Source organism: Apodemus sylvaticus, chromosome 16 (assembly GCF_947179515.1).
Source record: "Apodemus sylvaticus chromosome 16, mApoSyl1.1, whole genome shotgun sequence".
NCBI lineage: Eukaryota > Metazoa > Chordata > Mammalia > Rodentia > Muridae > Apodemus > Apodemus sylvaticus.
The window spans coordinates 14,807,180-14,824,046 of NC_067487.1; the positions used below are offsets into that span (position 1 = coordinate 14,807,180).

Sequence of the window (16,867 nt, forward strand, 5' to 3'; positions counted from 1 at the left end):
CCAAAAACAACTTAAAGACAAAAGGTTTTATCCATTTTTTACTTCCAGGTCACAGTCCATCGTTGAGGGAAGTCAGGACAGGAATTCAGAAGTTCACGTACAGTTCTTGTACAGTTCAGAACCACCTGCCTAGATATAGTGACTCCCACAGTGGGCCGTACCCCTCTGTGTCAGTTGATAATCAAGACAATCTCTCACATATATGTCCACAGAGTAATCTGATCTAGAGGATTCTTAAGTTGTGACATTACTCTCAGATGACTCTGGGATGGGTCAAGTTGAAAATTCAAGCTGACTAGGATAGCAGGTATAGCAGCACGCATTTGCAATACAAGCACTTGGGGTATGGAAGCAGAAGAATCACGAAGAGTCGTCTTCAACAACATAGCAAGGTGAAGGTGTATCTGGGCTATGTAAGACCATGGACCGAAAATAAATATTCAGTAACAGATTTTGATACCTGTCAATTAGCGTCATCAAAACTTCCTAAGGAACTACTCCAAATGGAGTCCTATATTTCGACATTCTGAAATGTTTTAGAACTGTTTTCTCAGCATGTAGCTTTTCAGCAATATAGTGTACAGAAAAATATAGAGAACAGTGAGGAGCATGTACCTACAGCCATTGTTACTTTTAGATGCCAACCTCTTTTTTTAATTGAATATTGTCTTCATTTACACTGCCAATGATAAAACCTTTCCTGATTTCCCCCTCCCCAAAGACCCCCAACCCTTCCTCCCACCCCCTGCCTCCACATATATGCCCCTCCACCTGACTCACTCCCACCTCCCCCCTCCCTCGATTTCCCTTTGTTGGGGCATCTATTGAACCTTTACCTGACCAAGGACCACCCGTCCCACTGATGCCCAACAAGGCCTTCCTCTGCCACTTTTTTGGCTGGAACCATGTGTAACCCTTGGTTGATGGTTTAGTCCCTGGGAGTCCTGGGGCATCTGGGTAGCTGAAGTCATTGTTCTTCCCATGTGGCTGTAAACCCCTTCAGCTCCTCCAGACCACCCTCCAGCTCCTCCATTGGAGACTCCACACCCAGGCCAAAGCTTTTCATTGGGGGAAAGATACTAGATAGTATGTGTATGAATATACACATACACATAAAAATACAAAATTGCTTCTGTGTATTATTGTATATACACATATATGTATGCATTATATGCCTTTATGCACATGTAAGTCATTTTAAAGTATATATTGAGGTATACATAAAGATATACAGATAAGTAAATAGACAATTGTAGATATAGACACCTATATTTAATGTATTTTTTACACTAATTGTTGGTTCCCTTGAACAGCTGATGTATATCTAAGGAGGAAAGTGGTGTGATTTACCTCAAGTCACTAAAGGTCTCGCCTGCCTTGCAAATAGAACTTGTACCTAGAACCCAAAGTAAAGCTCAAGGAAAGAAACAATCACTGTATTACTTTGTACATTAAAATTCTTATTTCAGATTGTCCAGCAAATGGATGACACTAGAAAACATCATTCTGAGTGAGGTAACCAAGACTGAGAAAGACACGAATGGTATGTACTCATGTGGATATTGGCCACAAAGTAAAGGACCACCATAGGATAATCCACAGAGCTAAAGAAGCTAAAGTATCATGAAAGGCACAAGTGGGAACAGGTAAATCTCACTGAGAAGGGAAAACAAAACAAATGGCATAAACATCATGAGTGGAGGAGGAGGAAGCCTGGATGTGGGTGGGGTGGGGATGGGAACGGGAGGGATCAGAAGTGGGGAGGATGGAATGAGGGAGTTCTGTGAGAGACAGCTGGAATCAGGAGGCACCCTCGCCACAGGCTTGAAACCTAGGGTAATGGAAACCCCAGAATCAACGAGGGTGACCCTAGCTAAGACCCCTAGCAATGTGGGATATGGAACCTGAACTGGCCATCTCCTGTAACTCCCACTGGAAGGCAAGACTGATGCTGGAAGGACTGGGACACTGACCCAATTACAAAACCTGTGACCTACAATTTGCTCTGCCTCCAAGATGAACTGGGAAAAGGTAGAACAGAAATCGTGGGATTGGCCAACTGATGGCTTGTCCAACTAGAGTCCCATGCCATGAGAGCGAGCCCACCTATAATGCTGCCCAGAGTGCTAGGAGCCAGAGGCTGGATAGCCCAGAGATGTATGATAGAACCAAACACACATGGCACTAAAAACCAAAAACAGTCAATAAAACTATTCCTAATGATATTCTGCTATGCTGATAGATTGGTGTCTAACTCGATTATCATCAGAGAGGCTTCATCCAGCAACTAATGGAAACAGCTTCAGACAACCACAGCCAAACATTAGGCAGAGTCTGGGGAATCCATTAGAAGAGAAAGGAAGTATTGTAGGAACCAGAGGGATCAAGGACAACACCAGAGAACTGACTAACCTGAGCCCATGGAAAATCATAAACACTGGACCACCCACCAGAGAGCCTGCATGCTGTCCTAAACCCTCTGCATATATGCTACAGTTGTGTGGCTTGATCTTCTTGTGGGACTCCTAACAGAGGGTGCAGGAACTGTCTCTTTCTCTGTTGCCTGCCTTTGGGACTCCCTCCCCCTGCTGAGTTCCGTTGTCTAACCTTAATAGAAAAGGAGGTACCTAGCCATAATGCAACTTGTTGTGTTATAGCTGGTTGATATCCCTTAAGGCAAGCCCTTTTCAGAAGAGGAATGGAGGAGAACTGGATTAGGGGAGGGGAGAGAGAGAAGGGAGATGATGGAGAGGGACAAAGAGAAAAAAAGAGAGGGCAAACTGCTGTCAGGATGTAAAACAAATAAAATTTAAATTTAAAAAAAATCCAAGCTCTTTAATTCTTGCTGTAATAACACGACCCGTCCTTGCACCCTGCATGCAGAGCATGCTCACCGTCCGGTGCGACATAGTAGTCGAACATGGTGTCCCCGGGATCCGTCAGCTGTGGCAGGTGCAGGGTGGACCCTTCCCGAGAGCGCAGCCAGAGTTCCATCCTCCGGCGCCCCTCCAGCTCCAGGACTGCACCCACGCTCCACATCATGGCAAAGACAAACAGCCTGCCCAGGTGGTCTGGGTCCACCTCCCCGGCCTGCTCCTGAGGGGGCAGAGAGCATCCTCTTCTCATTACTCGGTCTCCATCTAAAACAATAAATCTAGGAAAAATGATACAAGCTGTCCCCAGCAGAGGAAAAGAATGGTACAGCTGAGGAGTAGATGGGAACTCTCATTCCAGGGGGCCTAGCTGGTTTGTAAAGTAAATTAAAACAAGCGAGCAAGCCATCTCTGTGGGTTAAGGTATTTGACACCAGTCCTGATGATGGCCGAAGTCTGATCCCCCATACCCACATGGTAGAATGAGATAACCAAAACGCACAACTTGCCCTCTCGCTTCTACATGCACACAAAGTAAATAAATAAAACACAGTAGAAATATTTCTAAACAAAACTAATGACATTTTTTCTTTTTTTGTTTTTATTAATCATTCCATTCGTTTGCATCTCAAATGATATCCCACTTCCAGTTACCCCTCCATAAGTTCCCCCATCCCACAACCTCTCCTCCCTCCTCTTTTCTCTTTGTGGATGCTCCCACACCCACCCACCCTCTCCTGCCCCACCCCTCCAGCATGGGGCATCAAATCTCCATAGGACCAAGGGCCTCCCCTCACATTGATATCAGACAAGGCCATCCTCTGCCACCCATGTATCTGAATCCATGGATCCCTCCATGTACACTCCTTGGTAACATTTATTATATAATTATATTAACCAGAAATAAAATTCAAATCAATGGCTTGCTTCATTCAAAGAAAGCTATAAGGGAAAATATTGGTATGTCTGAAACTTCTCTGAACTCCTACCACATTCTCTCACCAACCAACCCTAATCAAGCCTAGTTGTGAATGCTGTGTTCTCTGCACAGTGAGCTCAGGAGGAAGGTGCCATCCCTTACCTTTGGTGGGATCAGGCCTTGCAGCATGTGGGTGCTCTGTGTGATCACAAAGGCTTCCAGGACCTCCATCTTGAACTCCAGGTTCTGGATGCTGAACCGATACAGTTCCGGGAAAGTCTCTGCATACAGCTGTCGAAGGACTTCAGACTCTTGAGAAGATCGTCTCTTGAGGAAACCCTGTGAGTTCACACACCCGTGCATTGGTGAAACCAGGAAAATGAGCATTGGGGCATAAAAAGAGTTTTACTGCATTATTAATTAATTAAAGTTGATTAACAGTTAATAGTGATGCAAAGTGTTACTGTGTTTAAGATCCGTCAAGCCTGCCTATAAACTCTTTCGTATAATGATTTATTTAAACCTTCAATGCAACCCTCTGAGATGGGAACTAGTATCATCACCCCCTTTGACATTTGCACCTTCAGTAAGCCACCCAGCATTGCACATTAGGTAAGTGACAAGGCCAGAATTAACACCCAAAGAGTCTGTCTAAAGAATTCACAAGCAGCTTCAGACATCAGGAGATAGAATCTTAGAGCAGGCTCCTGATCCCCTGAGGATACTGCATTATTTAAATGCATGTGAAGATGTGATTAGGTGTAATATTACTGTAAAAATCCAGGTAGGGTATAATAGAAGTGCACTTTATAAGATGCAAACTAAATAATTGTGACTTGATACAATAAAAGTATTTTTTCAACAGCTTTATGAAATTTAAATATATTGGGGAAAAAAATCATGTGATCACAATTGACTTGTATTCTGTTGTATCTGTAGGCACCAAGCACAGCTACATAAACAAAATCTACTGTAATACTTTAAGCATATAAAAAGTCCTTGGTCTCCTCCCCAGAGATTCTAACTTGGTAGGATTTCGGTCTGACACAATTACCTGTATTTTTTTTAAATTATCACTGATGAGTACTTTTGAATATCCAAGAGCACTTATACTTCAGTTTTAATGGATAGAAAAACTAACTATGCGGTATGAAATCTGTAAAAGACATTTCAGAATTATATTTCAAGGATGTCAATATCATGTTACTGTAGAGCACGCTCTTTTGTATATCTCCATGAATGTTACGAAGTCTAAACCCTTTAGTAGACCAGAATCATGTAGCCTTTGAAAAGAGGTTAATAAGAGTTAGAAGATTCCTATACTATACAGTTCGGAGTATAAAAAATGATGGAATTATAAAATAATACCTACATAATTTAAATTAGAAAGTTTTAAAATAAAATCATCTTTCAAAATATAAAGGCAAATAAAAATTTTAAATCTAGCCATCTGTGTCATAAAAGTCACGTAGATTAATTATCCAGTAACATTTACTCTTATAATATAAATTTAATAAAAACATATAAGCATTCGAGGTATGTAACTATAATAAAATTCTAATTAGTAGATTCTATAATATATTGACAGTAATAAGCTACTATGCCTGACCATGAATTGAAGTGACATTATATAAAATATTATTTCTAACCACAAAGTTAAAATTAATATTATGACAACTGAATCTCATAAAAACAATCTTTATATAAGTTTAACAAATCACCTTTAAGTTAAAATTCTAAGATGGTTGCTCCCAGATTTTATGTGAGCCAACTATCTTTCAAAACTGCCATGAACCCCCAAAGTGATGATATTAAATTTCACTTTTCAATCCTCAGATGCAGTTCGGCAGGATTATTGATTCACGTAGGCCTGACAATTACCTGGAAATCACAGTTCTAAGTGATTAGAAGGAGACTGGAGAAGCCTGTGAGGGGCAATCAGGGTCTGAGCAGCCCTGTAATACAAGGGCCTTTCAGAAACAGTAGCATAAAAAGCCATCGCACTGCCAGCTGCATGCTAAGGATGCCTTTCCCTTTGTAATTACACAAAAGAAAGGACTCAATCATACCTCAAGAATAGGACTCCAGTCGAGGACGGAGGAGCTCATGAAAACCATGCCATTTCTTGAGACAGTGGCGGGAGAAGCATTGTCAATGTTATGAGGTTCAAAAACAATCTTGCAGTTTGGAGCCATAGGAATCCGGTCACCATTGGCCAGAGTCAGGGTTTTATTATCATCCAAGACCGAATTCAGATTTTCAATCCAGATGGCATCAACTGGACCATCAAGGATGATCCAGATGTGTTCCCCTGGATGACACCCAAGAGAAGAGGAAGAGAGCACACGTGCACACAGGTGCCTGTGTGAGTAGTTGTGAGGCTTGGGAGAGCACTATAGCTCTCTCAAGAGTTCAAGAACAGGTATATAATGCCTGTTAATCTTAAGTAAAACACAGTTCTCCATGATGACTAAGTTTCATGAACACAAAGAACCTTCTAAGTTCCTTCCGTGGCTGTTATGTTCTAACCATAATAAAATCCAAAGCTCCTTTGTTCCTTGGACTAACACTAAGCATCTTTTTGCATATAGCACTGTTCTAAGGGCTGAGATGTGACAATGGGTGAGATACTATACATTCTAAGTGGGAAAGACAGACAAATAATCAGAGAAACAGTGTGAGCAATTTTCAGCAGATTCAGAGAAGAAGCACTATTGTAGATTAAGTGTCGGTGAAAGATTTTACACAAAGACTGAAGTGATTTAAAAATCTAGAAGCATCTAAGATCTTATCTATGTCGCATCTATGAACAGAATGTACAAAGATCCTGGATCAGGAACAGGATTCAGGTGATAAAATGGACTGGATGCTTTGTATCCTCTAAGGTGAGATACAGGACTCTTTGTTCTCTAAGATTAAATAGCATCAGATCAAAGAATGAAGGAATGTGTTCGGGGATGAGGTTAGTGTCCTGGTATAAGAAAGAAACCCCTCACCTCTCTATCCATGGAAGGATACAACCAAAAAGATGGGAGCCCTCAACACAGTGCAAATTAAATGCCTGTCTGCTGTTTGCAGTCCATCCCGTCTGTTCTGTTGTGTTGAAGAGAACAAGACAGTAGGACAGGAAGAAATCAGACCTAGCTAACAAGATAAGGGGCCATATGTCAGTGCAACAGGGAAGACAATCGGGCAGGGCAGGCAAAAGCAGTCTTGCATGTGTTAATACCCAGCAGAGATCCCACGAGAGTTGTTGACCTACAAGTAGGGAGAAATCAGGACTGGCTGTTAGAGATGTAGAAGCTTTGAGCTTTGAAGTAGCATTAAAGCCATGGAGGCTGCATAAGAGCCTTCTAGACGGAAAATGTGGAGAGAGACAGGAGGCCTGGGAACAGAGGCCATATAACATCTAGATTTCTGCCAGGGGTGCCATCGGAGTCCCTCTGCCCTTCTGCCTTCTTAAGACATCCCTTTCCAGTGAAAGTGAGAGTGAGGGTAGCCTGCAGGAGGGAGAATCTCTGTCCCCAAGCAGGCACCAATTCAGGAAGAGGAGTGACCAATTGTGTAGAGACCACTGAAGGCAGAAAGAAGTATAGTGAGAAGAAAAGGCAGCCTGTGTTTTAAATGCCAGAAATCATGGGAGACCTCCCTAATGTGTCTCAGGAGACAATGGGGACCAACCTGAGGGAGTTGCATAAGGAGATAAGGGGAGCTAGAGAGTGACAAACGAAGAAGTCTCAGCAAGAATGCAACTGTGAGGGAAGCTTACGTGCCTCAGTTGTAGCTCCTCCTCATGTCTGTCTCCCTCTCTGACTGATACGGATCACTGTCTACTTCTAAGGTTTCCTCGCTGTGCTTGACTGAGGATTCCACTCAGACTAAACGGCTCCACTCAACTAACAAAACCCACTCAACTAACAATAGGTAAAATGGCAACCTTGGCACAGGTCACTTTGAAAGCTTGCCTCCTTTTTTAGAGAAGCTGCCCCTGAGCATTCTGGGAGTTAAAATTCCATCACCACCGCTTCTATCCTTATGCTGGCTTACTGAACGTATTAGAAGCAAATGTTTATTTTCCTGTAAAATAGCAATTACCAATAGAGTCCTTTTCATTCTCTCTTGATGACCAGCGCTAAAGGACAGGCTGCTTCCCTTTCAGAAGACCCTGGATGATGCTATCTTAAAACACCAGACAGCAGGGATCTGCTGCCCAAAGGGAAGGCAGGAAGGATCTGCCAAGAGCTCCTCCCTCCTGCATTCTTCACCCTGCACGGTTCCTTTGTCCTTTTCCCTCTCAGAAGTGAGAACACACAATGAGAGAAGAGCAGCTACCATTTCTTCCAGCTGAGGTGATATTCCGAGAACACTGTGCTGTTTACAGTGTCTATGAAAGAGGCAACTAGACTGAATAGCCAGCCCTTAAAGGTTTGCTTGAACAATCCAATGCCAGTGTCGCCAAAACAGAATGATTTGCCAGCTCACACTGGGTATAGATAATTTTTTGCCACCACCCCCCAAAAAAGCTCAGTTCTCTACATGATTTCAGAGGAGAATCAGTTTTAAAAAAAAAGCTGTGTAGAAATGTTACATTTTTAAACTATGCAGTGAGCATAACAGTAAAAATCACCTCATTCAATGCTATCAACCTTCCTTAACAGCTTCTTTCTCTATTTTATTCTAAAATATTACAAGGATGTGTAAGTATTGTTTTAGAAAACAAACATCCTTTAAAGAGGTGTTTAGAGCAGCAAGAGAGCCCAGAAGATGGAAATGTCCTTGCCTGGAACAATATGTCAGGATAGACCCAGCAGCTAAAAAAGCTGTCTTCTGACTTCACCATGCACACTGTAACTTATGCACACACACACACACATGTGCATATACACATACTCACAAGCATGCTGACACATACATACACACATGCACACACACAGATGCAAGCACACACATGCATGCATGCACAAAATAATTGAGATGCAATAAAAATGTTAAAGGCAAGGCTTAAGTGTACTAATCAAAACTTTCATTATTTCAACACTCAGAAATTTAGTGAAATCTTTTACTTAGTCTTGGCTGACATATTATATGCACAACACCACTGCTTGGCAATTCTATCTAGACATCCATGATTTTGTTTAGAAGTGCATGTTTAACATAATATTTATCCCTCTACCTTTCTTTGCTTTCAGTGTCTTCCTCCAAAGGGTAGAAAATATTCCATCAGTCCAATCGTTTGTGGCCACATCAAGGCGACCAAACATCTGTGGGGCAGTGATTGCTTTGGGATTCATCCTCATTTCTCTGTGCGGTTTTCCACAATCTGCAGCAAGAGCATCCAAATTTTAAGCATCTCGGGCATGGTGTGAGCCAACATGGAGCAACCTTGCGCTAATTTGTGGTATACTGTCAGCAAGTGGTCAAAATACGAAAAGTGAAAGATTATACTAAAACATATGTCATTCTGCATTCCAAGTTATAATTAGCCTTGTTATCCTTTATTGAGTACAGCACTTTGCTGTGTATGAAATAAATTCATGTCGCCTTGGGGACAAAAGGGCTGCCATGCTGGAGCAATGCAAGTACTGTTCAGTGTGTGTGAGAACTACCCAGTCCATTGGAGGGTCCTGCCCATAGAAGACATGAAGAGGGAGGAACACATCCCCTGATCTTTTTCTTTTTTGTTACTGAGCTTAAGTAGTTGCTCAAATTCTGCAGCCTTTGGGCTGGGGTTTACACCATCTTAGTGCCCTGATTCCAGGTTCAGAAGTACAGAACCAGCTCTCCTGAATCTCGGTTGGCATTTTGTCTAGGCTCTGCCCCGCAGTTACCTGGCAATAGCCAGGTGTGCATGACTCACTACAAAAGGGGGTGCTCGCCCCTCCTCTCTCTCTTGCTCCCTTACCCTCTCCCCTCTCTCCCCATTCTCCTCTCCCTTCTTTTTATATGCTCATGGTTGGTCTCTACTCTTTCTCTCTCTCTCTCTCTCTCTCTCTCTCTCTCTCTCTCTCTCTCATGTGTATGTATGTGTGTGCATGTGTATGTGTCTTTGTGTGTACATGTGTGTGTCTGTTTGTGTGCATGTGTGTGTGCATGTGTATATGTATGTGCATGAATGTGTCTGTGTGTCTGTGTGAGTATGTCTCTATGTGTGCATGTATGTGTATGTGTCTTTGTGTGTACGTGTGTGTCTGTGTGCATGTGTGTGTGCATGTGTTTATGTGTGTGCATGAATGTGTCTGTGTCTGTGTGAGTGTCTCTATGTGTGCATGTATATGTGTCTTTGTGTGTACATGTGTGTGTGTCTGTGTGCATGTGTGTGTGCATGTGTATATGTGTGTGCATGAATGTGTCTGTGTGTCTCTGTGTGTGTCTGGATGTGTGTGCATGTGTATGTGTCTGTGAGTATGTCTGCATATATGTATCTGTGGGGGGTCTGTGTGTGCATGTTTATGTGTGTAATGTCTGTGTGTATATAGTATCAGTGTGTGTAGTGTCTGAGTGTGTGTCTGTGTGTATATATCTGTGTGTATGTCTGTGTGCGCGCGCGTGTGTGTGTGTGTGTGTGTGTGTGTGTGTGTACTGTCTATGTGTGTCCCCTACTGCATGAGTTTCCCTACAGAATCTTAACTAAAACACCACTTGAGAAAACAGAACCACATTTCTAATTTTTAGAAGTAACAAAGCTAATTAGGGTAATTATTTGCAGAACTTTATGAGGCAAAAGTTCAACCCAACCACAGCTGAGCTTTTGCAATAGGTAACATCCATACTGCACTGGCTACACTACTTTTTTTAATATAATCACACTTTATAAAAATCTTTAAGTGTATGTTGGTCAGTTTCATTGACCAACTGCATTTCTTCTATTGCACATAAAATATAAACCATCAAAAGACATCCAGGAGATAGAGCTTTCATTTTCTTTTAAGATACAATAACATTTTATTTAAAAGAAAAACAACACTGTAAGAATAAATCTCTGACTTTAATGACTGGCTTAGATATATTCCTCTTGAGTCTTCTCTAGGTATTTCTTGACTGAGTCCTGATCCCTCCACCATTGTAGACCTGGTGTGAACACCTTTTCTTACTGTCAATTCTTACACACCTCCCTTCCATAATCTCTTCTCTCCATGGCCATCAGATGGTTTTCTGCAAGCAGGAGTGACCATGACAAACTGAGCTCAATGGCTTCTTCAGACACACAGAAGGAAACCCAGGGACTTAGTATGCTTAGAACGCTCCCCATCTCCAAGACAGATGCTTCCCTTATTGAGCTTCATGAAGGCGGAAACAGAAGTAAGGAATTGGATTCTCTGAGTCTTCAATAAAGGGACAAAGAAGCAGAATAAGCCAGTAACTAGCACCTCACTTAACTAGTCAACTATGGAATAAACTTCAAAAAACTATGAAGTGGGACATTGGCCATCAGCTCCTCTCCTCTACTAGTTAAGGATATGGCTAACTCAGGGATATTAACTTTTGTTTGAGTCACTTCCTCATATTGAGATGAGTATGGCACTAAAATTTGAGAGATATTTCTGAAGCTAGACTGGGGCCTCTCCAAGACAGTGACATCTACAGCAAGGGATTGCTAAAGCTGAGTGACACTTGATGCCAAGACTACACCTCTACCCTCAGCCTTATGACAACCAGCCCCACCACTACCCACAAACAAATTGTATTCCAACCATACTCAAGTGCCACGCCAAATTACCCCACACTTTCCCATCACTCATCCTTCATAGGTTCTTCCTTCTGTGACAAATTCCCTTTACCCATCAGCTCCTCAAGCCTTATGTCTCAGAGGAAGCAGTGCCTCCCCTGTAAGACTCTATAATGGCTTAGAAAGTTTCTCATTCCCTCTTCCTCTGTTCCCATTGTATGTCAAACCTTCCCCCTAACAATGACATGTTCGGTCCTAATTATCTGCACTTATGCATGTCTCCCTGCTACACTGTTAACCTTGCGTTTGCAAGCTTATTTCCCTGCTTCTAATATAAAACACGGCAAACTGCAAAGAACATAATATTAAAGAAACAATTCACAGGAATTGCATTGTGAACCAGCTAACAACATGCTCAGGTCTTGAACCTCTCTAATAGAAGTTCCGCCCAATTATCTTCTTCGTCTTTTGGATAATTAAACTTTCCGACCTAAAACAATGGGCTGCTTAATATAATTAATGTTTTCCTTATATACTAAAGCCAAGAGTAAGTTAATAAACAGCAAACAGACTAATAATATGAGACCAAATGTATCAAGAGCCCTGACGAAGGTACTGTCAGTTTCCAGCAACAATCAACAGTGGACCAGCGTCAGTGAGCTGGGCTCCATTGACTGGAATCCTACAGAGCCTTCTCTAGCTCCAATGTTATATTTCATTCCAACAGAGGAAGTTCATAAATACTTTGCAATTTAGCTCTGCCACCACTCAGGCTGCTAACATGTTTAGAGGCATCAGTGTTCAGTGAGAATCAGAGCATACAAGAATAATAGCCAACAGGACAATACTCATTATCCTTAGATGCCTAAGGTAATAAACTTGGGGGGGCATGTGGAAATAAAGGTCACTTATTAAACTTCACTAGAAAAAATATCTGCATAAATGTGGGGCTGTGGGATTAAGATGGCACTTCATGGCAGAATTTAAGGGTTGAGATTGGAAATATTTTTGTTTATTTGACAGTAACGTTGTATTATGGAATTAGCTGGAAGTGGCATGGTGTATTGGGAATTTGCTGACAGACCCTTACCCTAACTCTCTGACCCATCATCTACCATTTTCTGACCTTGGGTATTTCTGAATCTGAGCCTTGATTTTATATAAAATAAACAGGTTCTTCTGGAACTTAACATGAAGAGGAAATTAGATGTGTAAAACCAACAGCACAATGAAAATGCCACTTTAAATTGTCTCCTTTCTGTGGCGCATGAACACAATGTATTCTTTCTTAAATGTCCCCAATTAGCAGTAAACTAAAAAAAATTATTTTATTTACAAAATAAAAAAAAATGTGTTCCTTCCCCTTTCTCTTGAGCACTCAAATGTGCTACAACTGTGTGTCACCCATGGCGATGAAATTGCTGCTCCGTACCTGTCATGGCTTTCATCAGGGTGTGTATGCAGGTGGTCTTCCCTGATCCACTAGGCCCCAGGGTCATCATCCCATGCCTCACCCTCTGCGTTTCAAACAGCTGGATGATTTTCAGTTTCCAAGGAGGATGGTTAATTAAGCCAGCTTCCTCAACCTGAAACACAGCAAAATCCTTATATTAAGGAACATTTACAGTGACCCAGACTCACAGTGATGAAGAGTCAGGGGAGAAGAAACGGGAGGTTAGGGACTGATGGCTGTGGAGCTTCAGTTTGGGAAGATGATTAATGATGGGGGGATGGAGAGTAGGGTGACTACATAGTGGAGACCCAGGAGTGGGAGGGCACTGACTGCAGCCATTAATAAACAGGACGGCATGCACTTAGCCACAATTAAAGAGAGCCTACCACACAAAAATAATGTCTGCAAACATAGACAGAGAAGTCCAACATAATCTTTCATCTCAAGCTAGTGAGAATCACCTGCATTTTGCTTCAGAGAACTGACTTCATAATGACCAATGCTTTATTGAATATAAGTCTGAGTGTAAACTCAAGAATAGGGAATTAAATAGCAAAATACATCTGGAAGACTTCATTTACATAATGATATTTATAACCAGAAGAATGCATGATATGTGAGACTGCTTGAAAACCCATGTAAATTCCAAGTAGCCTAAACACTAGTTATAATGTGTGTGCATCCATGGTTTCTATCTCCCAAGAGCATTCAATCAATGTTCTAATATTAATCTGCAAAATGAGATGGCAAGGCTGCTACTATGAACAGGTCAGGACACTGAAGCATAGAATGACCATTGTTCCAAGAGATACAACTTGGAGCCATTGAGTTGGGATCTGAGCCGAAAACATCCAGGTCTAAGATCTATTTATAAAACAACTATCCACACATCAAATGAGGTACAAGAAGAACGGAGGAGTGGCCCCTGATTCTGGAAAGACTCAGTGAAGCAGTATAGAGCAAAATCAGAACAGGGAAGTGGGAAGGGTTGGGTGGGAAAACAGGGGGAGGGAAGGGGACTGATGGGACTTTCGGGGAGTGGGGGTCCAGAAAAGGGGAAATCATTTGAAATGTAAATAAATATATCAATAAATTAAAAAAAAGAACACCTATACTGTGCTTGAACTCACTATACGTCATGATTGTATTTTGATCAGAATAACGTTGAGTCCAGGAATGCAGATGCCATGGCTTCGTTGAGCTCAGGAGATGCCACTCCACAACCCTTCTGTTTTCTAGTTCATACATTCTTTCCACACCCTCTCCCGGGATGTTCCCTGAGCTATAGAGAGGAAGTTATACACACACTTCCAAACATATAGTGGCATGGTCAGCCCTGGTTAAACGCAGTAGGTCAGAAAGACAAAGAAAAAACAAAATGACATGAATCTGGGAAGAGGATTGATTGTAAAGATGAGAGTTGAAGATTAGATGGGCTGGGAAGGAAATGAGAGAAAGTAGAGATGAAAGTAGTGAGAGTTATCGTATACGTCTATGAAATTATCTAAGAACACACTTAAACGCAAAAATAACTTTGAATGAGGATCTGTATGTAACACACACTGTTCAGGAAGTTCATGCCCAACTGGTATCTGGCATAGGCCATCTTACAAATCACTCATCCCTTTAGAAGGTCTATCATTAATTTAGTTAAATAATGAGAAAATATTTTTGCAGAATGAATTATTACTCTTTATTGATCAGTAAATGCAGACTTCAGTGTACTAATCCTCAAGTCCCCCGCCCCCCTCCCCAAAAAATAACGGGAATTGCAACTACATTTGAATTGTATTTTAAATATTTTCAAGAAAATCAATTTTATGTTATAAACCAATGACCATAGGGATAGAAAATTTTTTTCTAAAGTTCTTCTTCAAGGAAGGTAAACTAAGATGTAACATTTACACAGTTCATCTCCACTCATAGAAAGACTCAATTAATTAAACAGCAGCAACTGTCCATAAATCCAGAGACTTGACTAGGCACATTGCAATGGAATCCTCCATCACAGAGACCACAGAAGGCAAGACTAGTGTCCAGACGAAATGGGTGTAGAGAAGTCACATGACATCACTACAAATAGAATACAGAAACACAAATCTGGAAACCATATGGCAGATGTCAGAGCCAAACTGAGGTCCAGCAGTAAAGCCATCTGTCTTAGTCATGGTTTCTATTCCTGCACAAAACATCATGACCAAGAAGCAAGTTGGAGAGGAAAGGGTTTATTCAGCTTACACTTCCACATTGGTATTTATCACCAAAGGAAGTAAGGACTGGAACTCACACAGGGCAGGAACTTGGAGGAGCTAATGCAGAAGCCATGGAGGAATGCTGCTTACTGGCTTGCTTCCCCTGGCTTGTTCAGCCTGCTTTCTTATAGAACCCAGGACTACCAGTCCAGGGATGGCACCACCCACAATGGGCCCTCCCCTACTTGATCACTAATTGAGAAAATGCCTTACAGCTGGATCTCATGGAGGCATTTCCTCAAGGGAGGCTCCTTTCTCTGTGAGAACTCTAGCTTGTGTCAAGTTGACACACAAAACCAGCCAGTACACCATCTGGATCCCTACAGACTCTGCCACCCTGTGACATTTGATTTCTAAATCTAGTGGAATGATCCTCAGTAATGTTGACAACACTCAGATGTGACTCTCTGGACATGTATCTTCAGAAAAGCAGAAGTCCATTGGGGTAGGTCATCAGATGACCTACAGTGACCTTTCCTTAAGAAAGGCTGCAGCCTTGGTGTCACTCTCAGGGCCACAGAGAGAGCACTTAGTGTATGCAACCATGAAATGCATTACCTGTTTACTGATTGCTGTCTCCAGCTCAGGGTAGCCTGCCTTGTCCAAAAGAATATTTGGAAACAGATCTTCAATCAGACTCAAAAACAGGGGCTCATCTTCGTCAATCTACAAAGAACAAGGGATAGAAAGGAGAGTGATGACTTTTGCACAGACACAATACGCAGAAACTCTGAAACCACTCAACACAGGCCAGGATGATCATTAGTGTATGAATAGAATCTTTATTAGATTTGAATATTGTGTTCTTCGGTTCCCATAATTAAAAAGTTAAGATGAGTAAAGAAAACAACAAAAAAAAATAAATAAGCAAAAGAAAAGAAAACCCTATCTACATTTCAAATGTTTCATAAAATCCCCCATTCAGAAGACAGAGGTCTGTAATTCCTAACTTAAGCTAAATAGATCCTCTTAATAAAATTAATTTGTAGATTAATTAGTTGGAATCTGGTTCATACTTCTTTTTGAAACAAAACCAGCATTTTTTTTCATTCTACATAGAGAGACATTTAAACTAGACATGGGTTATGAGTAGCTACTATAAGAATGGGAAATTATTACACCCTTGTAAAACTTACCAGGTGCTACCACACAGAAATGATTTAAACTATTTAGGTCTTTATTGTGTGGGCTTTTAAAACGATTGTTTTATTTGATGAAGCATGTGTCTTGGTGCCCGTGGAGGCAACCACTATGTCAAACCCAGGTCTTCTGGAAGAACAACCAAGGTTCATAGGTGTTCTTAACTGCTGAGTCATCTCTCCAGCCCTGTGTGTAGTCTGTTTTTTTAATCAATTCAATTCTATTGAAATAGAACTATTTCTGACTAGATGTGAGCCATTTGATGGGGAAAAAGAAACTTCTGAAATGAATAATTTAAACTCTGCTCTCTAGCACTTGATCTGAGAATTAGGCATTTAAATAAATTTAAATAAATATTTCTAAATCTGATTCATTAAACTCATACTTAAGCAGATGAACTACTTCCCCCCTCCCCCCATGAGTCTTACCAGTTTGGAAAGATTCATGTCACGCAGCACGCGCATGACGATGGTGGATTCTGTATCCGTGGGGCTGGCTCTTTTTGCTGCCCCCAGGGTACGCAGAACTGACAGGATGTTACGTAGACCAAAGTCATAGTGAACC

At 41.5% G+C, this 16,867-nt stretch overlaps 1 protein-coding gene across 1 annotated transcript in view; it reads right to left on the reverse strand.

Moving 5' to 3' along the window:
- The window catches only part of Dnah5 (dynein axonemal heavy chain 5), a 251,296-nt gene that overhangs the window by 126,092 nt on the left and 108,337 nt on the right, over window positions 1-16,867 (reverse strand). The window contains exons 39-45 of the mRNA XM_052160127.1: window positions 16,732-16,866; window positions 15,722-15,829; window positions 12,891-13,044; window positions 8,966-9,112; window positions 5,862-6,103; window positions 3,955-4,131; window positions 2,895-3,096 (exon numbers count right to left, since the gene is read on the reverse strand). Coding sequence (XP_052016087.1) covers window positions 2,895-3,096; window positions 3,955-4,131; window positions 5,862-6,103; window positions 8,966-9,112; window positions 12,891-13,044; window positions 15,722-15,829; window positions 16,732-16,866 — 1,165 coding nt within the window. The remainder of the gene's footprint in view (window positions 1-2,894; window positions 3,097-3,954; window positions 4,132-5,861; window positions 6,104-8,965; window positions 9,113-12,890; window positions 13,045-15,721; window positions 15,830-16,731; window position 16,867) is intronic.